We start from the raw sequence: 24,887 nt of genomic DNA on the forward strand, positions 1-24,887 counted from the left end.
CCTCTGTCCATGGACTTTTCCCAGGAAAGAATACTGAAGTGGGTTACCATTTCCTACTCCAGGGAATCTTCCCAACCCTGAGACTGAACCCACGTTTCCTCCATTGGCTGGCAGATTCTTTACCACTGAGCCACCAGAGAAGCCTTAGGATATTCTGTAGTCAAGTTAAAGTCACACAGAGAGATATAGTGTAATGTCCACATTCCAGTTTCTGCTTTTTGGCTATGAAAATGAGCCACTCCTCTGCCTGATGTGACCTAGGTGCCCATCTTTTTCATTCCTTTGCTTAGAGACTGTGGGCATTTCATGGAGAAGCACACTAACACTGTAAGATTATCCCAAGAACCTCTCCATGCACTTTATTACTAGGATTACCACTTTTACCACCAGCTTACCTTTCTAACTCTGGACTCAGAGGAACTAGCTGTTAGATAAGCCAAATTAAGTCACCTGACATTACCAGAACAGACAGTGTATCCAGGGATAACGTGTCTTCCTCTGCCTATGGTGGCTTCCCTGCTGGCTCAGATTGTAAAGCGTCTACCCGCAATGCAGGAGACCAGGGTTCGACCTCTGGTCTGGAAGACTCTGTCTATACTTTACCCCTTCCATTATTCATCAAAGTACTTTCCTAATGGAAATTGTATCCATCCTAAAAACAACAAACTTTTTACATCAAGCATATACTCTTACTACATCTATCTTATAATTATGGAACTTTGTCTTGATTTAAGGTCCAACAATCTTTATGTAAACAAATGGAATGTAGTTATATACCATTTCTAAAGCCCAGTCAAATCAAATTGAAATATGAGGAAAAGTTGTCATATGCTTTCTGAATTTAATGGCAATGCATTTCAGATTTCTTTTGGCAATACTTAATGTAATTTAATAATTTTAAAGCAATTTAAAGTGCATATTTTTGATCATCATCTACATCTTAATATTAAGTTTATGGTTCTTTAGGAAATCCATAAATCTGTAAAAGATCATTCTCATCCTCTTATAATAAAAATTCTCTTACAAATCTTTTTTACTCATGGAGAATTTTGATCAATAGCCCCAGGATTTGGTCAGTAAAATCTATTCTTAATTATTTAGTATAGATATTTGAAGATTACAGTTTTGTTCTCCAGAGAGAAAAGTTGACTTTTGTTTGTTCCTTTGCTATTCTGCACTCAGTACAGTTCAGTTCAGTCACTCAGTCGTGTCCAACTCTTTACGACTCCATGTATCACAGCATGCCAGGCCTCCCTGTCCATCACCAACTCCCAGAGTTCACTCAAACTCATGTCCATCGAGTTGGTGATGCCATCCAGCCATCTCATCCTCTGTCGTCCCCTTCTCCTCCTGCCCCCAATCCCTCCCAGCATCAGACTCTTTTCCAATGAGTCAACTCTTTGCATGAGGTGGCCAAAGTACTGGAGTTTCAGCTTCAGCATCAGTCCTTCCAATGAACACCCAGGACTGATCTCCTTTAGAATGGACTGGTTGGATCTCCTTGCAGTCCAAGGGACTTTCAAGAGTCTTTTCCAACACCGCAGTTCAAAAGCATCAATTCTTCAGCGCTCAGCTTTCTTCACAGTCCAACTCTCTGCACTAGAGTGCATAAAAAACTGAGGAAATGCTTTGTAGTGTTTACCTTATAACATACCAAGAAAATACCTCCTCACAAGCTCAAGAATATTAAGCTGATAATTTTGTCTCTCTTTTCTATTGATGTTTGCTTTCACTCCTACTTTTTTCCTGAAACAACCTATGAGTTTGTACTCTTTTTTCCTTTAGGGATTTTTAATAGAAAGTATATTATAAGCTGCTATGCTACAAACCTAAGTAGCCAGAACAGAGATTGTTTTTATCCCTTCTTTATTGAATTTTTTCTTTTATGTATAAATTCATTTTCTACCAAAAAGCCAATTCAGGGGAAAAAAAGTAGGCATATACTATACACTATCTTGAATAAAACTACTTAAAATCAATTGGTATGTCATATCCTGTAATAAATTAATGGAGTTTAACGTAAAAAATTAAGCTAAAATACTCTAAAAATAAAGTTGCAGATTTTATCTGAAATCATCTGCTCTGCATAAAAATGCATTGTTACTTTCTTCTAATTGTAAATACACATTATAGATCAACTAATTTCAGGAATAAACATGAAAATTTTTCACCATTCTACATAAAATGTAGTTGCACTTTATTGACTGTATTGCTGTCCCAGTATTTTGTAGAATGATGATATATTATATGTTAAAGAAAAAGCAGTTTTTAAAACCTGAAAATTCAGTGCAGATACTCCTTTGGGATTATGAAATGGCAAAATATAACTCAAATTTTTTTCATCATTTTGACTTGCAAATTTGGGGTTTCATTTCATTTCATTTTGTATCAGAAAGAGCTACTAGGTCAGGTAACTCATAAAAAAACATCTATAGTCTCATTAAAAGTCTTGGCAATAAAAATCATGGTCATCGATTCTTAGCTTGGAGTTAGCACTTGTCTTGTTGGTCCTTGAAAAGAAAGAGCTGTTAAAATCTAGTAATGATTAGAAATGCTAATTGCCTTAATAATAGAGTATACAGTTATCTCAAAATAAAACTTAAGGCTTGGTCTATCCTTTATAAAACACCAAAAAATTTATTCTGTAACATTAGGTTGGTTACTTGCTTGAAAGCCTCCTTTACAAGCTGAGATAATTTTACTAAGCATTTTGTACAGACTTTTCCAGTCTTAATATTGTCTGATTCTCATTTGTAAGAAATGTCTCCCATGCATGAAACATCTCCACTTTGTCCCAAATGCTGAAGAATAAACTTATTTTTCTGATTGCAAGTACAATCTGTGCACATATACAAATAGGAAAATCATATTCAGATTCTAACATGAAAATATTTCTGTATATTATATAAATCTACTAAATAGAATCCTAATATTTGAAGTATTTACTTCACTTGAATTTCAAAATGAAAGCTTAAGTTTTACTTAAGTTTCAAAAAGTACATCTCTGGAGCAAAGCATGCCATTGAATGTCCAGTGAAACGACATGCAGATTCTCTAAATATTAATTTAACCATAAGAATCAGTGATAATGATGCAGAGAAGGCAGAAATTCTGCCCATAACACACTAACACAAAAAAATCTATAAAAAATGAAACAGAAGAAGATATTGTCTCAAGAGAGAAGAGAATGTTGGTAACACAACTGTCGGTGAATTATGGCTTCTCTATTGGTTTGGACTATTTCCAAACAAAAATGACTTTCTAAGTATTGCCAGTCAGTTCAGTACGTATCATATTCTCTTATGAGCAAAACTTTATTTGCATTGATACAATAACAGAAAAAAATGTTTCGACTTAAGAGTTTTAAAGACTCCTCATCACTCAGTTCAGTTCAGTTCAGTCACTCAGTAGTGGCTGACTCTTTGTAACCCCATGAACCGCAGCACACCAGGCTTCCCTGTCCATCATCAACTCCCAGAGTTAACCCAAACTCATGTCCATTGAGTCGGTGATGCCATCCAACCATCTCACCTCTGTGGTCCCCTTCTCCTTCTGCCCTCAATCTTTCCCAGCGTCAGAGTCTTTTTAAATGAATCAGCTCTTCGAATCAAGTGGCCAAAATATTGGAGTTTCAGCTTCAACATCAGTCCTTCCAATGAACACCCAGGACTGTTCTTTAGAATGGACTGGTTGGATCTCCTTGCAGTCCAAGGGACTTTCAAGAGTCTTCTCCAGCACCACAGTTCAAAAGCATCAATTCTTCAGTGCTTAGCTTTCCTTATAGACCAACTCTCACATCCATACATCCTCATCACTGGAAGGATATAAATTCAAATTCTCTAGCAAGGTACTGAAGATTTCCTTACCACCAACCCTCAGTGTGACTTCTAGCCTTTGCTCATATGCTTCTCACTCATTTTGTACACCCACCAATCACGCCACCTGAATCTTCACACTACATTGTTTTCTTATGTTGTTCCTTGTATTGGAAATGTCTTTCCAACTCTTCTTTGATAACAGATTTTATATGCAATTTCATAGTTGGCCATAGATGCCAGTACTTTTGTGAAGTCTTTTCTTATTGCATCAGTTTGTCTGTCCTGCTGTGAGCTTGGAACTCTGTGTGTGTGTATGTGTCTCCATCATTCTGCTTAATCTGTCTACATGAAGTTCTTCCAGCATGGACTGAACTCCAGGCAACCATCTTGTTTTCCCAATTCAGAATCCAAAAGAGACACTGAATAAATATTCATTGACTAGATCAAGTTTACCTTTTAAAATACCAAAATGAATTCTGTTGTTCCAAAGTGTAGAAACTTATACTTGGGTTTCTTATTCTGCAGAGTTTCTTGTTGTTTTTTACTCCAACCAAAGCCTTTTTGAGAGTCAAATTTTTTTACATGCACACATACAATACAAAGTTTAAAGTATTATTAAAGATTTCTAAAAAAATTTCAAGGAATTCGAAAACATTACCAAGTCAAATTAACAGTGCATAAAAAGAATTATACCCCATGACCAAGTGGGACTCATTCTAGGTAAGCAAAACTGGTTTAACATTTGAAGATAGATTGAAGGGGACGACAGAGGATGAGATGGCTGGATGGCATCACCGACTCGATGGACATGGGTTTGGGTGAACTCCGGGAATTGGTGATGGATAGGGAGGCCTGGCATGCTGCAATTCATGGGGTCACAAAGAGTCAGACACTACTGAGCAACTGAACTGAACTGAACCGAACTGATCTGATATAATTCACACATCAATAAGATAAACAAGAAAGAAACTCAATAGATAACAGAAAATCATTCGACAGAACCCAACAACTATTTATGCTAAAATCTCTCAGCAAACTAGGAATAAAGAAAAACTTCCTCAACTTGATAAAGAATATCTACAATTAAACCTACTCATAACCTCATATTTAATGTTGAGTCACAAAAAGCTTACCCACTAAGATAAAGAAACAAGGCAAGGATGCCCCCTCAGCACACTTGTTCGACATTGTACTGGAAGTATTAGTTAATGAATAAGACAAGACAGGGAAGAAAAGACATACCCATTGGAAAGAAAGAAATAAAGCTGTCTTTGTACATGATATGGCCATCTATTTAGAAAATTATAAAGAATCAAGAAAAACCTCCTAAAGCTAATCAGTGATTATAGCAAGGTTGCAGGACACAAGGTTAATATGTAAAAGTAAGCTGCACTATGTTTCAGCAATGATAATTGGAATGAACAAAATAAAAAATGCAAGACTATTTACATTAGCACCAAAAAAGGAAAGACTTAGATATAAATCTAAGATATAATCTATTGTATGTTCGTGAGTAGGCAGGCTCCAAATTGTTAGCATGTCAGTTCTCCCCAACTTTATAGATTCTATGCAATCATGATAGAATCTCAGTGGTATTGACAAACTGATATTGTGAATATCAACAAACTGATCCTAAAGTTTATACAGAAAAAAAAAAGACCCAGAATAGCCAAGACAACGTCAAAGGAGAAGAACAAAATCTTAGGACTACTGGACTTCAAGACTTGTTATAAAGCTACAGTAGTCAACAGTGTGATATTGGTGAAAGAATCAACAAACAGATTGATGGAACAAAATGGATAACCCAGAAATAAACTCACAAAAAATACAGTCAACTGGTCTTTGACAAAGAAGCAAAAACAATTGAATGGAGAAAGGATAGTCTTCTCAGCAAGCCATACTAGAATAAGTGAACATTCACAAGCAAAAAAAAAAGAAAGAATCTAGGTAAGAATTCTACATCCTTATCAAAATATTATCTCAAAGTGGATCACAGACCTAAATGTAAAACATAAAACTATAAACTCCTAGAAAATAACATAAGAGAGAATCTAGGTTATCTTGGGTTTGGAGATTACTTTTTAGATACAACACAAAAGACACAACCCATAAATGAAAAGTTGATATGTTGGACATTATTAAAATTAAATATGCTCTGCAAAGCATAGTGTCAATATTTAAAGAATAAAACACAGAATAAGAGGAAATATTTGTGAAATAATATCTGGTGAAGGATTGTCATCCAAAATACACAAAGAACTCTTAAAACTCAACAACAAGAAAATGAGCAACCCATTCTAAAAACTGGGAAAGGGTCTGAACAGATACCTCATCAGAGAAGATATACAGATGGAAAATCAACATATGAAAAGATGCTCAACGTCACACATCATTAGAAAATTGCAAATTAAAACAATGAGATACCACTATATACCTATTGCTGCTGCTACTGCTGCTAAGTCACTTCAGTCTTGTCCGACTCTGTGTGACCCCATAGATGGCAGCCCACCAGGCTCCCCCATCCCTGGGATTCTCCAGGCAAGAATACTGGAGTGGGTTGCCATTTCCTTCTCCAATTCATGAAAGTGAAAAGTGAAAGGGAAGTCGCTCAGTCGTGTCCAACTCTTTGCGACCCCATGGACTGCAGCCCACTAGGCTCCTCCGTCCACGGGACTTTCCATGGCTAAAATCCAAAACATTGAAACATCAAATATTGGAGAGAATGTGGAGCAGCAGGAGCTCTCATGCTTTGCTGGAGGAAATGCAAAATGGTATAGACACGTTGGAAATTAGTTTGGTGTTTTTTTTTACAAGTAAATATACTCCGATCACATGATCCAGCAAGTCATGCTCTTGGTGTTTACCCAAATAAGTTGAAAACATATGTACACAAATATTCCAGCATCAGCCTGGCTGCAAGCTAGGAACCAACAAATGTATTTTTCAATAGGTGAGTGGATAAATAAATTCTCTTATGTCCATAAAAAAGAATTTTCTCCAGTGTTAAAAATGTGTGAGCTATCAGGCCACAGAGGGACATTAAATTCTATTTCTAAGTGAAAGAAGCCAATCTGAAAAGTCTGCATATTATATAACTGCACCTACATGACTTTTTGGAAAAGGCAAAACTATGGGGCTAGTAAAAAGTTCAGTGGTCACCAAGGGTTTAGGAAGAGCGAGGGATGAAGAGGCAGTGCAGAAGGGATTTTTGGGCAGCGAAGCTATTTTATATCATATAATTATGGTATATATATGTCATACATTTTTCAAAATCCATATAATTAACAAAACCAAGAATGAACCCCAGTGTAAGCTGTGGACTTTGGTTGATAATGATGTATCAATGTTGATAATGATGTATCAATGGTAACAACTGTATAGCATTAGTTAGGGATTTGATGATAGAAAAGGTCATTTATATTAGAGGATGTGGGAACTCTCTGAACTTTTATTCAATTTATTGTAAACATTAATCTGCTCTAAAAATTGTTATGGTTCATTAATTTAAAAGATTGTATGGAGGAACTTCCCAGGTGACCCAGTAGTTGAGGGTCTGCCTGCCAATGCAGGGGACGTGAGTTCAATCCTTCATCTGGGAACTAAGATCCCGCATGCCACGGGTCAGCTGAGCCCATTCTCCACAGCCACTGAGCCTGCGTGCCTAGAGCTTGTGCTCTACAACAAAAGAAGCCACCACAGTAAGAAGGCTGTGCTCTGCAACCAGTGAGGAGCCCCAACACATGACAAATAGAGAGAGCTGCATACAGCAGAGAAGAGCCCATGCATCGCAATGAAGACCCAGCACAGCCAAAACTTAATAAATAAATAAATCAAAGACCAGGAATGCTGCTGAAAAATGTATGCAAATCTCACAGAATGTATCCACTTAGTGAATTTCACAGTACTATATTTTTACATTTCATACTGAATAGCAGAAGGATTTACTTCAAAATCCTATTCATTTCATTGTATTAGTAATTTTAAGTTAATATTTTTCTTATAGTCAGTTATATTTCTTCAAATTATATATATATATATATATCTCCTTATGAAACAAGTTTCATTTTTAAATACAGTCGACAAGGAGACATTTCTCAGATCCCACATAAATGTGTTTGTAGCAGATTTCTAATCGAGAAAGAATTTCAAAGACAATGTAGAATTATATACAATATTATAATTGTCATAGAAAGTATAAAAATGTGTTACATTTAAAACAAAGAGATTATTAGTGATTTTTGCAACAAGTTAATTGAAATTAAGTATATAAATATAGGTGTGTGAGGTTATTAAACACTGGAAATTCCCCATTCAAAATTTCTTAGGTTAAAAAAAAGCAAATTGCTACATGGAGTAGAGTTGAAATATATATAATTTTTTACTTTTATCCATGAATATTGTCAAGTATTAGTGATTTTATTTTACTTTGATAACATAGCCATCTTGGGACTGCAAAGCTGGGAAATTACTAACCATGAAAGGTGATTATATGATTTTTAGGCTTTTGTATAAAGATTCAAGAGTAAATTTTCTGATAAAATGTGGTCAGCATAAATTTGGCTAATTTAGTCAACAAATAGTTACTGACTTCCTAGCATGTGCCGAATGACATGGCCTCTGCTTTAGGAAAAGAATTTTGAAAGCTCTGACAGACTGGCAGTTATGAAGAACATTGCTCTGAGGTGGTGGTGCAAGTATGCTCACTCTTCACTGCTAGGAGCCGTCTGTGGTGCTATCGAATTTATGTTCCACTGTGCTCCCGGCACCTACTGTAGTAGTTTAGCTGTAATTTTTATCCTGATGGTCTGGGTTCAAATTTCCCACTGCCATTTAGTAGTTGTGATATTGGACAAGTTATTTCTCTCTCTTAGATCCTACTATCGTATCTATAAAATCTAGATAATGTCTACCTCCCTGGAATGGGTGAGGAGTGAGAGATCTGTCTCAGTCAGCTCTGGCTGCTCTCACAAAATATTATAGACTAGGTGGTTTAAACAGCAGAAATTTATTTGTCACATTTCTGGAGGCTAGGATGTCCAAGGTCAGGTGCCAGCCAATTTGGGTCCTGATAAAGTGGCTCTTCCTGGTTTGCAGACAAACGTCTTACTATATCCTGCTATAGTGCAGAGAGAGAGAGAGAGAGAGGGAGAGAGATTGAAGAGAGAGGTCATCTTTTTCATGTCTCTTCTTATAAGAAAGGGCACTAATCCCTTTCATGAGGGCTGCACTCTCATGACGTAATCACCTCCCAAAGGCCCCACCTCCAAATGGTGTTGCATTGAGTATTAGGCCTCAGCATATCAATTTCAGGATAAAACAAACATTCCAATCATAGCAAGATTTTATGTAAAAATGTCTAACCATAGGAAACAATATCATCATATGTGAATACACGAATGACCAAGACCTAACTTTGTCTGCCCTTAAGGAAATTAATCTTTTAACAAAGATTTTCTTTTGAAAGAATCATGAGAAATTTGACATCTTAAGTTGAACATGATTACCTGAGAAAAATTCATGGCTAATAAAGTTTTATTTGAAAAACAAATTCTTTAGTGCTCAGAGAGTTATATTCCTAAGGTGTGCCAGTTTACCTCAGCTCCCAAAATATAAAGGAGTGCTTATTTTATTTTTTAAGTAATTGCATATTACTATTCTTCCTAAAAGAGCTGATCATAGATAAAGTAAAATGTACCCCACTGAGGTACACTCCAGAATTCTGATTAGTATTCTCTTAGAGCAAAGCTACACAGCCTAAAAGCTGTGTATTGTAAAGCTGGATCAGAATTCACTCAAAGGAAAATAGTAGTTAGATGACTTGAGGAAGTCCCTCAGCTAAGGTAATTTGAAGAACTATATGACTATAGGAAAGAGTTTGTCAAAAGCACTGGAATACTTAGTCCATTGGACAAGACTTCTGTCGCCATGGTGATCACAAGCTACACATTAAATAAGTTCTATATCTGTTGTTTTGAATTCCTACGCCATGCTTCATGTGACAGGTTTAACATGGTGACAGAGCCTAGCTTGCCTAGAACCAGACAATTCTTGAGTAATTGAAGGAAGCTCTTCAGAGATGCATATACAGAATTACTGTTTAGTTGTTCAGTCGTGTCTGACTCTTTGCGACCCCATGGACTGTAGTGCACCAGGCTCCACTGTCCATGGGATTCTCCAGGCAAGAATACTGGAGTGGACTGCCCTTTCCTCTTCCAGGGGATCTTCCTGACGCAGGGATCCAACCCTTATCTCTTGTGTCTCCTGCATTGACAGGCAGATTCTTTACCACTGAGTCCCATAGGAAGCTAGCCTATAGAATAAGGTAAATAATTAAATGTATCATTAAGACAAAAACAAAATTAAAAATGGCTTCCTAATCAAGTTATACTTAATTAAAAGTTAATGAACAATGTCCTGAGTAAAATTAAACACTGACAACATCTTTTCAGGAACATTCAAAATTAATATTGCATAAAACATCAAAATATATTTTTCCACATGGGAATTATAAGCATAGAATGCTAAACCATTTAGACAACTTGAAAATTATTTTCTCTGTATTTATTTATAAAATATATTTTAGAGTTTAAAAAGGATATAAAATGTTGTAGAATACCTTTTCTAAAATATCCCTCATTGTCACCTTTATGTCCAGATGAACAAAAAACAATGACATATGTATGTAGGGCATTGCATATTAAATATTTAAAAGTCACACAATGGATCACAATTGAATCACTCTAGAAACAAGGTAAGATCACCTTAGGAAGCAATAGAAATGTTATGCAACAATTTAACATAATTTTGGTGTGATGTACATTAATAGTCATGATCTGAGGAATTACCTATCATTGAACATAAGGACAGAGTGCTCCAGTGGGTTCTTTAAAACCATTCTTTCCAACAGAAGGAAAAAAAAAAAGGATACTTGATCTTATTCATGATGCTCATGAAACAATATCTCAAATCAGCAGACAAATTATATATTTTCAAAAGAGGAAAGAAACACAATTTCTTAAGTGATATTATTGAGCCCTTTAGTAGTGCTAGCTGGGAAAGAAAGGTTAAGAATTTTGAGTTTGATTCCTCACATAGCCAGGAAGTCTGAACTGCCTGACAGTTCTGTTAGGATCTTTCACACCTACCAATTTTAGTTTCTTTTTTGCTTTTTAGCTGCACTTGACATTGACATAAAGCCACAACAATTCTACATAAATATTTTTGTTAATATCCTAATGTCACTAAAAGAAAATTGGTATTGATCATTTGGAACAATGAATAATAACTAATAGCCAAATCAAAGGTGGTGCTAGTGGTAAAGAATCTGCCGGCCAATGCAGGAGATCTAAGAGACATAAGTTCAGTCCCTGAATTGGGAAGATCCCCTGGAAAAGGAAGTGGCAACGCACTCCAGTATTCTTGTCTGGAGAATCCCATGGACACAGGTGCCTGGGTGCTGCAGTCCATGGGGTCCCAAAAGACTGAAGCAACTGAGCATAAATGAAAGATATTATTAATTATTGCCATTTCCTTTATGCACATTATTTGACGTTCAAAACAATTATGTGCCGAGGAGGAACTCTAGTGCTGATTTCTTTTATTACATGATTGTCCGTTATTTCCATTTTTTGTTGTGCCTGTTTCACAGGCCTTTTTAAAAAATCTTGCAGAGAGAAACAGTATTGTTATATATACATTTTATCTTTTAGAGGATAATGTTAAAAGAAAAAGTAGATGCTATGTTCTATTTATTTGTCTTGATTAGATATATTCAGGTACCTAAATTTAAAAGAAAAATCCCTGAATTTTTGAAATTGAATATTTTTTTCTTTAAATTAATAGTTTTTATCTAGTAGATTAAAATATTTAAAATTTAGCTTTACTATTTATAGCTATTTTGATCATACTTTGTGTGTGGTATTCATTTTTAAACATCTGGCAATAGTATAACTGGTAAAATTAAGTTTCCTTGGAAGGAAAGTTATGACCAACCTAAAGAGCATATTAAAAAGCAGAGATATTACTTTGCTGACAAAGGTCCGTCTAGTCAAGGCTATTGTTTTTCCAGTGGTCATGTATGGATGTGAGAGTTGGACTGTGAAGAAGGCTGAGCACCGAAGAATTGATGCTTTTGAACTGTGGTGTTGGAGAAGACTCTTGAGAGTCCCTTGGACTGCAAGGAGATCCAACCAGTCCATCCTAAAGGAGATCAGTCCTGGGTGTTCTTTGGAAGGAATGATGCTAAAGCTGAAACTCCAATACTTTGGCCACCTCATGTGAAGAGTTGACTCATTGGAAAAGACTCTGATGCTGGGAGGGATTGGGGGCAGGAGGAGAAGGGGACGACAGAGGATGAGATGGCTGGATGGCATCACTGACTCGATGGACATGAGTCTGAGTGAACTCTGGGAGTTGGTGATGGACAGGGAGGCCTGGCGTGCTGCAATTCAGGGGGTCACAAAGAGTCGGACATGACTGAACGACTGAACTGAATTGAAAATTAAGTTTATTATTACCAATATGTGAATTGATGTCAATACAGGCCAATTATGTGAGACTGAATTCAAAACATGCAGGTAAAAAGTAACACAGGACATCACTTTTCCTTTTAATTGCATATGATTAAGAAAACGGTTCAACTTTCTGGTTTACTTTGCTCTTATATATCTAGTTTTTCACTAAGTCAAGTTTATCTATGTGACAAAGGCAAATAAGATTTACTTGGAGCCTTTAAAAAAATTTTTGTTACTAATTATATTGATAGTTTCCATTTATGAATGAGACTTTAAGCTGCTTTGCTTCTGCAACACTTGCATGAAATATGCACTTCATTTATTTTTTCAACTGCTTGCAAGACATGTCTGTTACTGAGTCCAAGCTTGCTCTGCTCAACCACAACAAGCCAATAAATAGAAGAGATGAGGTGTTGAGGCAAAGAATACAACTTTATTAGTAAAGTCTGCTGACAGAGAAGATGCCAGACTAATGTCTCAAATTAACCTTTATCAGGATCTGGATGCCAGGTTCTTTTATAGAACAAATGTGGGGGGGAGATGAGGAAACAAAGTAAGAAGGCTATTAATTTTGCAAACATCTCCTAGAATGGCAAGCCTCAGGCAAGGGATTTGTTCATTTCTTCTTCCCTGCCATCCACAGGTGGACAGGGTCCTGAACAAAGGCACTTTTAGTCAGGCAAAAGGGCAGAATTCTCTGAAGCAGGCCATTATGTATGTTTATAATAACAAAAACAAAGAAAAACAAGTCAAAAAAACAGTTCCAACATAGAGTCAAAATTGGCTTTTCCCTGCAACATATCATTTTTGGGTATCTTGTTGACACATGAAAAAAATATCTTCAAGACAAAGATAATGTCTTCCTCCAAAGAACTCTGTTCCCTATGTTCCATATCACAATTGATGGTAGTTATCCTTCTATGAATCAAGAATTCCTGGAATCCTTTTTTTACATGATCTTCAGCTTTTTAAAAATCTGACTTATATCCTGCACCCGGATAAACTATTATTTTCTGACCAGTGAAATTCTAGTCAACTGAGGAATCTAAACTCAAATGGCATCTTTTCAGGAAAAACCTTGCCCAGTTTTAATAGTAGAACTAATCTTTTTTTCTGTTATCTATTTGGCTCTACTGGAGAACTTGTAATGTGCATGGTACAATATTTTGCTTTTTATTGGCTGTTTCACATACTGTTTCTATGTACAGACCACTTCAAAACTTAGTGATATAAGACAGCTGATTTAACTTTCCTCATGATTCAGAGGATCAAGAAGTTCAGGAGGGATCAACTGAGCAGGTTTTCACTTGGATATCTCCTGTGATTACAGTCAGTTATAAGCTTGGACTGTGGACATCTAAAGTAATTTGACTTCTGGATGTCCAGGATGGCCTGCTCAGCTGGCTGGCAGTTGATGCTAGCTTGTGGCTGGGAGCTCAGCTGGGGCTGCTGAACTGGATTGCTTGTATGCAGTGTTGCCAGCCGGGCGGTGTCGGCTGGAGTATTCACATGGCAGCCAGCTTCCCCCAGAGCTAGCACCCCTAGAGAAGCAGAAGCAGATAGAAACCACATGGTTTATCCTGATTTAGCTTAGGAATTCACACAGCAACACTTCCACTCTATTCTGTTGATTACAAGTGACTCAGCCAAACTGACAGACGGTCCAGCCCACGCCTCCCCATTCTCTCTTCTGTCCTAAAATGTCCTTTCAGCTCTGTGGCTCTTGGTCTAATTCCTTGCCATCTCTCAAGATCTTATTCAGTGCCCCCTGCCAGAGCCTTTCCTGATTCCATCATTGAGCTACCAGAGCCAATATTTTTTTGTTTGAGTTCAAAGAGACATTTAGCTCAAATCTCATATTTCCCATTTATTAATGAGAGCTACATGACCTTGGGAACATTATTTAATCCCTTTATGTGAAAAGCAGGGGTAATAACTGAACCTACATAACTTTTAGGGTTATTGTGAACACTGTGTGACTAAATAGTAAAGAGCATTCCCTGTGATACATAGTAAGTAGACAATATTAGCTGCTAGTCTTTTCGTATCTTCTTTCTCCGAAGCCCATAGAATTGTATTTGTATATTTTTCTATGTACCATAATCTGCCCCTTATAATAATTTGTGGGCTTATTTTCTATCTTACGCATACTTAGTTCTTTATGTTACAGGCAATTTATCCCAGTAGAAACCTCCATCTGGAATATCAATGCAGAGCCCCTAGGTTCTTTATGCCTCAGTAAACATAATGTAAAGAACTTGTCATTTTCCTCCATTATTCCTTGTAACCTTTTCTCCTCATGATTCTTCTTGCAGAAATTAGAAAAGAAAAATCTGGGAAGACTTCTTCAGTTCTGAAGGATAAAGGTAATAGAGTCAGTTTAACATAACACTAGAAACTTATTAACAAAAGTATCTGAATGTGTCCACAGTACGTCAGTCATCTCCTTGCAGATTTGTGGGTCAGAATTGCACATGACACTCATATATTTGAAAACTTTTGTTTATTTGCCTGTCCCTTAAATACTTACTTTCTGTTCACCATGATCTAAAAGTGCTTTTATTATAATTTCTGAAAGAAAGGAAAAAAGATGAAAAAAAATAAGAATGAAAGGGTAAAAGAAAAATGTTAAAATGAAAGTAAAGGATATAAGGAGGACTTGCTTCCATGCCCTCTGGTTCTCTTCTTTCTGTCCATTCGTTAAATATGTATTTACTGCATCATCTTTCCAAGCACTTGCTAATCATTGGCAAAACAAAGATGGCAAAGCTAGGAATAGGGAGGAAGTCTTGGGAATTGAAATTCTGAATTCTGCTATTTTCAGGCTTTCATGCATTGGAGAAGGAAATGGCAACCCACTCCAGTATTCTTGCCTGGAGAATCCCAGGGATGGGGGAGCCTGGTGGGTTGCTGTCTATGGGGTCGCACAGAGTTGGCCACGACTGAAGTGACGCAGCAGCAGCAGCAGCAGCAGCAGCAGCAGCAGCAGCAGCAGTCATGTCCTGTCTGCTTTAGTCTGGTCAGGTTCCTTATTGCTATGGAAGAGCATAACATTCTTTTTTTTTAATTTTCGACTTCAGTCTCTTGAATGGATTGACTTTTCTCTCAATCCATCCAAATTCCAGGACTCTTTCTAAGAATAGTGTCACATAAAACGTCAGGTCTTTTCTATTGAGGTCATTATCAAGTCTGAGGAATTAGAGAAGGCTTTCCTGAAGAAGTTATATTAAATTCAAGTACGAAGGGAAAGGAGTTATCCAGATAAAGGTGTGAGGATTATTTGGGAGAAGTACAGAAGCAGGGCATCTGCTCTTTGCCAGGCCCATTGAATTCTACTTTATATATTTTGTTTCTGCAAATTGTGCTTGATATCTACATTTCAGTAAACAAGGAAGGAAGCTGAGGTATATGTAATTTAAATTACTCAGTGTCACACTGTGGGTGGGAAGCAAAGGCAAGAATCAGAGTCAAGTCTGCTGGATTTAATACCCCTTTATTCCATTTTAACACAGATATTGTTTAATCCTTTAACAAAGGCTCTTTTTTTTTTTTTAAGTATTCTTCAGCGCACCTTTGCTTTGAGTGTAGAGCTCATCACCTATTCTTGAAAGTCTGTTTGACATAGACAAAGGTCTATACAACGTGGAAAAGTATGCTCGTAGTCCTTTGACTATTGGGTGACTCCCCTTAATTCCCGCAGAAGAGCTCAGTCCATTTTTCACCAGTGATTACTTGTTCTCTGAGAGAGAGAGACTCCTTCTCACCTCCACTATCATTTTATCTGGCAATTTACGAAAACAGTGTCCTTGTTTGTATGGAAACTAAAAGTATTATTGAAACACACCACCAGGAAAATCCATATATAGATGCAGAATCTAAACCTTCCTCCTTCCAGTATAGTATGAAATAGACTTATTTTGTTGAGCATATATGTCACGAGACTACTTAGACCATATATTATCGTTTGCTATGAAAACAACTCAACAGAAAAGTTGGGTCTTAACTCTAACACTATCTTTCAAGCAATGACGATTATAAAAATTTTCAATTATTACTTAAAGACTTCACTTGTGCTGCAGCCTAAACTCCTTGGAAATGGTAGTTGTAAACATCTGCCCCGGAAAACATTATCTGGGGCAATTTAAATCCACACTGACCACTTTACGAAGTAGGCTCTTGTAATTTCTATTACTGTTGTTGTTGTTGCTTATGTACAATTGCAGACAATTTCCGAAGGAACACTTTTTCCTCAGTGTTAAATTCTCTGCTATTTGTAAGATGTCCTCATGGTCACTATAAAATGATGTATATTAAAGTCTATTACATATGATTATTGATTTAATCATATTTTAAATGAACCTCTTTTTAAATTCAAGCTGTGTTAATGCCCTCGATTATCTTTGTTATATACAAGCTGAGTGCTATTTTAGAGGAATTTTATTGTCACTTTTCCTTTAGTTTCTGAATATAATTTTCTTTACATAGAAAAATCAGAGAAAATGGTGTACTACCCATACAATTTCAGTGACTTTAACCTCTGCAGTGTTATTGTTTCTGGAACCAGTTTTTGAAACCTGCTGCTGAGCTGTGGCAGAGTCAGAGTGCGGCAATTCTACTTGCCGCATAGCTACTTATTTCATGGAGCAGCCCAAAGGTTGCCTACCTTTGCCAGTCTCCTATAGTTTCCACCTGTATGTACATATTAGGAAACCCATATTGAAACAATGCTGCATTTCTAAAACCAGAATTATTACACAGAAATCATTTAGGGCCACATTTACTGGGGATATGACAACCGTGAATAAATTAGGCATTTAGAGAAACATCAGTGTGTTAGTCGCTCAGTTGTGTCCAACTCTTTGCTGTCCCATGGACTGCAGCCCATTAGGCTCCTCTGTCCATGGGATTCTTCAGGCAAGAATACTGAAGTGGGTTGCTGTGCCCTCCTCCAGGGAATCTTCCCAACCCAGGGATCAGTCCTGGGACCCCTGCATTGTAGGCAGGTTCTTTACCATCTAAGCCATCAGGGAAGCCCAGGGAACATCAGGCTTGTGTATTTAAGGACATATAGAGAGGGCTGGAGATGATCATTACAAAGAAAAGGACAGAGAAAGACACATCTTGTTGGCTTTTGCTGCTGATTCAGCTACTGACTCTCTGGGATAGTAAGTCTTCTCTACATACTCAAATGGGCAGAGCCCTGCTTAAGTGGCCCTGACCACCCAGAAATCAGACACTCCTGTTGTAGTCCTTCTGACATTCACCCTATCCTCTTGCAACTTGCTTCTTACAACTGGTCTGATTTATCTGAGGTTGTGGGATTCACCGATGGTCCAAGGAACTGCAAACCAAACTATAACCAGGCAACAAGGAGATGAATTCTTTCTCTTCTATTGAGAATGCAGTAATAGCACCCGCAGGTGCCTCTGATATTGGTATAATATGATGGACGTTAGAATTACTGACTAGTTTTGTGACTCAGGCTAGTGTATGTTTGGATCTAATGCCAGGAAATTCTCAGCAGAGCTTATCTTCTTTCATATTCTGATACCCAGCACCATGCGCCTGAGGTTTCCCCCAACTTCTATTAGTCTTCTTCACCATACTTTTTCTTGGCTGTTCCCACTCACCAAATAAAAGCTACCACTAAGGGTACGGTAAGTTTTCTGATGACTTTGCCTTGATCCCCAGTGATTTATTCATCATGAATTCTCACCCAAGTTCCTTATTGCCTTTGACTCTGGGAGCAGGGTAGGGGAATGGAAAACCTAGAATGATCTTCCTGTTTCTTTGTGAACTTTTCTACATCACCACCTCCCTGCCAGATTATTTTGAGAATTCCAAGTTATATCCCAGCACCTTTAAATATGTTCTAGATCCTGATAATGAAGATTCCTAAGACTTCCTGTAGGCTCTTGGTTAAATGTAAAGAAACTACCATGTTTATACAAACAACACACATGCAGAAATGTGCTCTCCAGTGCTTTGCTCCTGACAACCAAGACAGTTACGTTGAAAAAATGTGTAAATAGCTGACCCAAACCAATGATATATTTATTCTTCCTAACAAAAAAGTGAAGAGTTCCCGTATAACCCTGTCTCCCATTTTTGGTCAGCTTTGGCATCCTTGGGTAGTTAGGCTCAAGCCACCCTACAGACTTCTTAAATCAAGTCAAAGTCCCTTGAAGTCAAAAAGGACAACCAGAAGATATGAGATGAAGGAAAGTCAGTGCAGATGACCCAGCATGGCGGCAAAGGCATCTTCCTGTTAGCAACTTGGAGATAAAAATAATTTCTATTTTCTGAGAACTTTCCCCAGATTTACAGTGATGGGTTTATGGCCTTCAGATACTTTTAAAAAGTCTGTCTGTTTTCTACATCTTCTTTCTTTCTCCTTTAAAATCAAAGCAGTCCATGGGCCCTCTTCTGAGGTCTTATACTTTACAACTACTTTAATCTCACACAATTGTATACAGATATTCATTTAAATCAACATGCTGGATTTTGACTTTTGAAGTTCCAGGCATTGCATTCTCCCATCCCACCAAGAATCTGTCCCTATCACCACTTCTCATTTCACAGCACATTAATTCTTTTGGTTTAGCCAGGAAATGCAAAACAGTATATTACCACCCTCTTCCTGAAAGAAAAAGTTAATGAAGCTTTTCAGTGTGTTTATTCAATTCATGGCTCTTGATTTCATTTTCACACGCTGACATGTGAAAAAAATTGATCCTATTTATTCTTAGCACAATAAATAGCAACAGGGACACTTCTTTTTCACCAAAACCATTTTAAAAAATTCTACAAGCCTATGGATATTTAAGGCTATAGTTTATGTACTGAGAAAATCTTGCTTTGAGGGACACAACCTTTTCAATGGAACCCCAAAATCCATTCTTGAAATGATCCAAACTCACCTCAACTCAGTGAATTCTGAGTTGCTTGAGTGGCATGTTCATTTACAAGTACCACCACCATATCTTTTTCATTTCACACCATAGACCAGATTTCCCTGGTGGCTCAGACGGTAAAGTGTCTGTCTACAATGCAGGAGACCCGGGTTCGATCCCTGGGTCAGGAAGATCCCCTGGAGAAGGAAATAGCAGCCCACTCCAGTACTATTGCCTGGAAAATCCCATGGACAGAGGAGCCTGGTAGGCTACAGTCCATGGGGTCACAAAGAGTTGGACATGACTGAGCGACTCCACTTTCCACTTTCCACTTTCCACACCATAGAAGGGAATAGGAAACAAAGGGCTGGAAGGATTGATTTCTTTCTTTCCTTCCTTTCTCACTGTATTATAAGTCATTTTTGTCAGTAAAATAGGTACTGAGACTTAATGTTGCAGAAAAGGCAGAGAACTGGTTTTATTTTCTATTTTTAATGAGTTATTGAGAGACTTCCCTGGTGGCTCAGACAGTAAAGCGTCTGTCTACAATGCGGGAAACCCGGGTTCAAGCCCTGGGTTGGGAAGATCCCCTGGAGAAGGAAATGGCAATCCACTCCAGTACTATTGCCTGGAAAATCCCATAGACAGCGGAGCCTGGTAGGCTACAGTCTATGGGGTTGCAAAGAGTCGGACACAATTGAGCGACTTCACTTTCACTTTCACTTACAATGTTGTTCAAGGTATTGCCTATAGATTTCTCTGGAACCCATGATATGATCAGAATCATTTTGTATTTGAACCTAGTAGAACAAGTGGGGTTTTACTTGATTTGCTTTAACTAAGGACCCCATGTTTAAGACATTGGGAGCTCACAGATGAAACTGTCTCAGTATTTATCTTAGTCTTATTCTTGAAATCTGTTTAACTTGCGTCTGATGAATAAAACACCACATTTACATGATATATGCAGAGTTTTCCATTTGATTGTTTATTTTTTTTTTGAAGAAACATAGCCTGAGAGAAGTAAACTAAGTTAGTGCTGATTATAACAGTTTGGGAAGACTTCTAGATGCTGAAGTCATGTGTTTTTTTAAAATCACAGACAAAGCAAGTTCTTAGCCATCCGAAAACTCATCCTCTTAAATGAATACATAGATTGTACATCATTCTACGATTTGCATTTATTTTAAAAAATATGACTAGAAAATGGCTTGTTGTACTGTATACTGTTCTTTATGATTAAAATTAGTTTTGAAAGAAAACATCATATCATTTCCACCTTGGTTCACCTTACTGATAGCTTATTGACTCCACTGTGTGTGTGTTAGTATTTTGATCTTGGTTTCAAACACATGTTCAATGTTTCTTTCCAGAGCCTATTAAGGAAAAAGAAGTAAAGGTTCCAGCTTCCCTAAAGGAAAAAGGTATTACTCTATAATGAAATGTGAAAACACATTGATCCACCTATTGCATATTCAGTTACTTGCAATAAAGCCACATATTATTCATTTATTTTTTATACTTTCAAAGGTATAACTTTCATATGTACTTCTGTGTTTTGATGCAAAGGGAAAAGAACTTATTCTCTATTGTAAAATTTTAAATTGTACCATGAAACAACACGTGAAAGAGTAGCCATGTCGGAGAAACTGAGAAAGCTTAGAATGTATAAAAAACAAGTTCCTACTGGATAGCACAGGGAACTGCATCCAATCTCCTGAGATAATCCGTGATGGAAAATTATATTAAAAAAGAGTGTAAATATGTGTAAAACTGAGTCAGTTTGCTGTATAGCAGAGATCGGCACAACATTGTAAATCAGCTTTACTTCAATTAAAAAAATACATATGCTGTTCTGATTTTATGAGTCTATAGTAGAACATCTACATTTTATAAATATCCTAAGGTGAATCCTATTAGGAATGGCCATGGAAAGCAAAGATTTAAGAGACAAAAAAAATCCTTAAAATTTCTCAGTGATAGTTTGCCATTCTTTCAGTTCAGATACAGTAAAATCCTAACAAATTTTATAGCTGGGAGACACTTAGAGGTAAACTCTAAAGATTTTTGGATGAGGTGGATAAAACTGAAATAGTCTAGAAACTTTTTGAAGTTATTATAATTTGCAGCAGAACCTGCATGAGAACTCTGATCTCCCAATCAAGCACTATGATCTTACTAAGGGCTCTTATTGGCCCTCTGGCCTCCTATTATACTAGGCTCGTAGGTATGTGGATTCTGATATGCCATGCATCAAGTTACGTTCCCTAAAATGTAAGTATATGTGTTAAGTCCAGTGTAATACGTTTAGTTTCTAATTATCCCTGTAACTTCTGTGGGCCTGGTATCGTTCTCCAAATTGTCTAGTATTTCTTATCATTAAAATGAACGTATTAGTGAACCAGTAAAACCATGAAATATACCTGCTGTATTGAATGTTCAAGTAGAGCCCGTTTCTTCTTTACCCTGAAGAGAAATCTGTGTGAACTACTGACCAGCATGCAAGGGCTTAGTGTAAAAATCCCAAATTATTGGAATTTAGTTAAAAGAAAAAGCTTTTCATGAACTTGTATAAACATGTGTTGGAGCTGAGGGCACTGTGGAAGTGCGGTGGGAGGGGAAGCTGACAGAAGACTCAGTGAGTTACATGAAGGATGGAGGAGAGACTCCATTAGTCAGTGTAGCAATGTATAAAAAGCATACCCTCAAGTCATATTTTTTCTTATTTTTCAATTAAATTTAAATTAACCAAAATTGTTATTTAATGAAACAAGAAAGCACAGCATAATTTTTTTCTCAGCCCACATAACGTACTTAATTTAAAGTACTTGAAGCAATAATGATTCCAAACCTATTAAGGCTTTTATGTTTCACTTTAGAAAAATATCATATCCAAAACTTTATTTTTATTGTCCCCTATGTAGTAGTTATTTTAGTGCTATATACGCTTTCAAGTTATTCTGGCATAATATGTAAATTCAAATATTTTGCTTGCAGGAGAATTCTTACATGTTATGTTAAATGTTCAACAGGCAGCAAAATGTTGTTACATTGTATTATTTGAAGAATGAATTAATTATGAAGACTAAAGACATTCCTTTGTATTTAGATAATTTATTTCTTTAAAATAACTCTAGATTTCTTTTTCATGATCTGACTGTCAATTTCGATAAACATTTATATAAATATCTGAATTGAAAGATTTGATTCCATCAAGTAATTTAATCATTCAGTGATGACATAATCTTTTCCAAACTAAGATATAAGTATCACAAAATGAGGAACAGACAGGAGTATTATAAATTTCCACAGTTTTATTAAGAAAGCAAAATGCAAAATTTTTCCCCACTAGAAATGTGTGTGGAATATATAAATATATAAATGAAAAACCATTTAGGAGAGTCAGGCACAACTTAGTGAATAAAACCACAACAGAAACACATGGTGCTAGTTTGAGTGTTTGAACACTGGAAATATCTGTTTAAAAGTTTCCTGTCTACTTTCATTGTTCTGGGAATTGTTTTTTCATCATCCTATCCCTGGGTCAGCGTAGCTCCACCCAGGGCATGATCACAGACAATGATGGTGGGGAAGGCAGCATTTTGGAAAAGATAAATTTTTTTTTAAGTTATATGCTCATTTCATTAATGTTGAACTTTCCACATTACTGTATGTTTCAAATAACTGCTTGAGAATATTCAATATCTTTTTATTTTACCATTTAAAGCACCAATGACCTCTTATAGTAATACACTGAGATATTATTGGTGCTTTGAAATTTTTTGCATTTGATGTCATCATTTGTTTACTACCAAGCAACCAAGTTTCCAGCATGTGGTGCTGAGTGTGAATGACAGTCCTTGGACATTTTGACAGAAAGAATAGCATTATATGCAAAGACTTTCACTTTCACCTGTGAGAGGTGGTGTCACCTTAGACTTTCTTTCCTTAGAGGGAGTCAGTAAATTCTCACATACATTAGAACAGCTACAATTTAAAAAATTCTTACTAAAAAATAAGTTAATTTTAAAAGAAATCTTGTTAGATTGAAAGCTTATCATATCTTCTTTTGTAAATAATGAAATTGAAAGTGTGAATGTGTTAGTTACTCAGTCATGTCTGACTCTTTGAGACCCATGGACCATAGCCTGCCAGGGATAATTAAAAGCCTTCATTTAATGTCCAATCAAAAAGCATGAAACATAATGATAATATCATGCACACTTAAATGATAAAATTCACAGATACATGGAAATTAAACAACATATTCTTAAAAATCCAGTAGATCCAAGAAAAATTAAAAGGGAGATTAGAAAATATCTTCAGAAAAGTGAAAATGAAAACTCAACATACCAAAACTTAACAGAATGCATCAAAAGCAGTTCTAAGAGAGAAGTTCATAGAATAAGTACATTAAAAAATAGAAAGATTTCAAATAAACAACCTAACTGCATACTTCAAGGTATTAGAGAAAAAAAGAACAAACTAAGCCTAACGTTAGCAGAAGGAAGAAAATAAAAAAGATTAGAGCAGACTTAAACAAAATAGAGAGTAGAAAGATCAAGAGTTGTCTTTTGAAAAGATCAATAAAAATGACAAACCTTTGGCTAGAATTAAAAAAAAAATGAAGAACCAAGTAAAATAAAATGAGAGTAAAAGAGGAGATGTTATAACTCTTGCCACAAACAATTAAAAACAGGATCATAAAAGGCTACTATGAATGATTATATGCCAACAAGTTGGATAACCGAGAAGATATGAGTAAATATCTAGAAGCATGCAAAGGCCAAGACTGAATCATGAAGAAATAAAAACTTTGAACAGAGCAATAACAATGAGAACATAATGAAGAAAAGTCCAGGACCAGAAGGCTTCATGCTGAATTCTGCCAAACATGTGAGCAAAAACTATTTACAGTTCCTTTCCTGAAGATAAGAATAGTACCAATAACAGTAGCGCTTTTTTTCTAAGCAGCAATTAACAGTCTAACACTTTTCCAGTTAAGCCCATCAGGCCAGACTGCCAAGTTGATAGAATGAATGGAAAGTGGTTATGTGTTGGTAAGCGAAGTAGTTGAGACTGCCAGAATTTTTTCTGTAATCACTGGCTTTCCAAAATTAATGTATCCAAGTACTGTGAATTTTATTTCCTTCCTCCAAATAATTAATGTACATAATATATGTACAACTATTTGTATGTGGAATATATGGACAGTCATAAATGTAAAGCTTCAATAGTCCTTCCTTGGTATTCTTTCCATTTAAGCCCTCAAAAGAATGACTCACTTTCCTCTGTGTGTTCATTTTTCTTGTCACTCCAAGCCACCTTATGCAAATATTCTAATGTGCTTCTCTCCTTGAAGGAAAAAATTTTTAAATATTATAGCTTTTATTTATTAATTCATTTTTATTTTTCTTGTTCACTTTTTTAAAAAGCTTTAAATGTATTCTTTTTTGTATCAGGCATCTATTATTTTTATGTATTTAACCGGATGTAGGATAAGCCATACCTATGACCTTTGACCTTTTATTGACGTAACTGATTATTCTCATTTCAACAAAGAAAATGCATGCTGGTGCTCAGAGATAGAAGTAAGAAAAAGTGACTCTCTTTTGTTAAGGGAAAAAAGAAAAGAATGTCCACTTATTTGGCAAGTGATTTTT

General features: G+C 36.3%; 1 protein-coding gene across 50 annotated transcripts in view; it reads left to right on the forward strand.

Annotated features, from left to right (window-relative positions):
* Nucleotides 1-24,887, forward strand: part of TRDN (triadin) — a 406,058-nt gene that overhangs the window by 306,021 nt on the left and 75,150 nt on the right. For all 50 annotated transcript variants that reach the window (XM_060419417.1, XM_060419418.1, XM_060419419.1 and 47 more), the window contains 2 exons: nt 14,647-14,697; nt 20,598-20,648. In XM_060419417.1, the coding sequence (XP_060275400.1) occupies nt 14,647-14,697; nt 20,598-20,648 (102 nt within the window). The remainder of the gene's footprint in view (nt 1-14,646; nt 14,698-20,597; nt 20,649-24,887) is intronic.

Source organism: Ovis aries, chromosome 8 (genome assembly GCF_016772045.2).
Source record: "Ovis aries strain OAR_USU_Benz2616 breed Rambouillet chromosome 8, ARS-UI_Ramb_v3.0, whole genome shotgun sequence".
Lineage (NCBI taxonomy): Eukaryota > Metazoa > Chordata > Mammalia > Artiodactyla > Bovidae > Ovis > Ovis aries.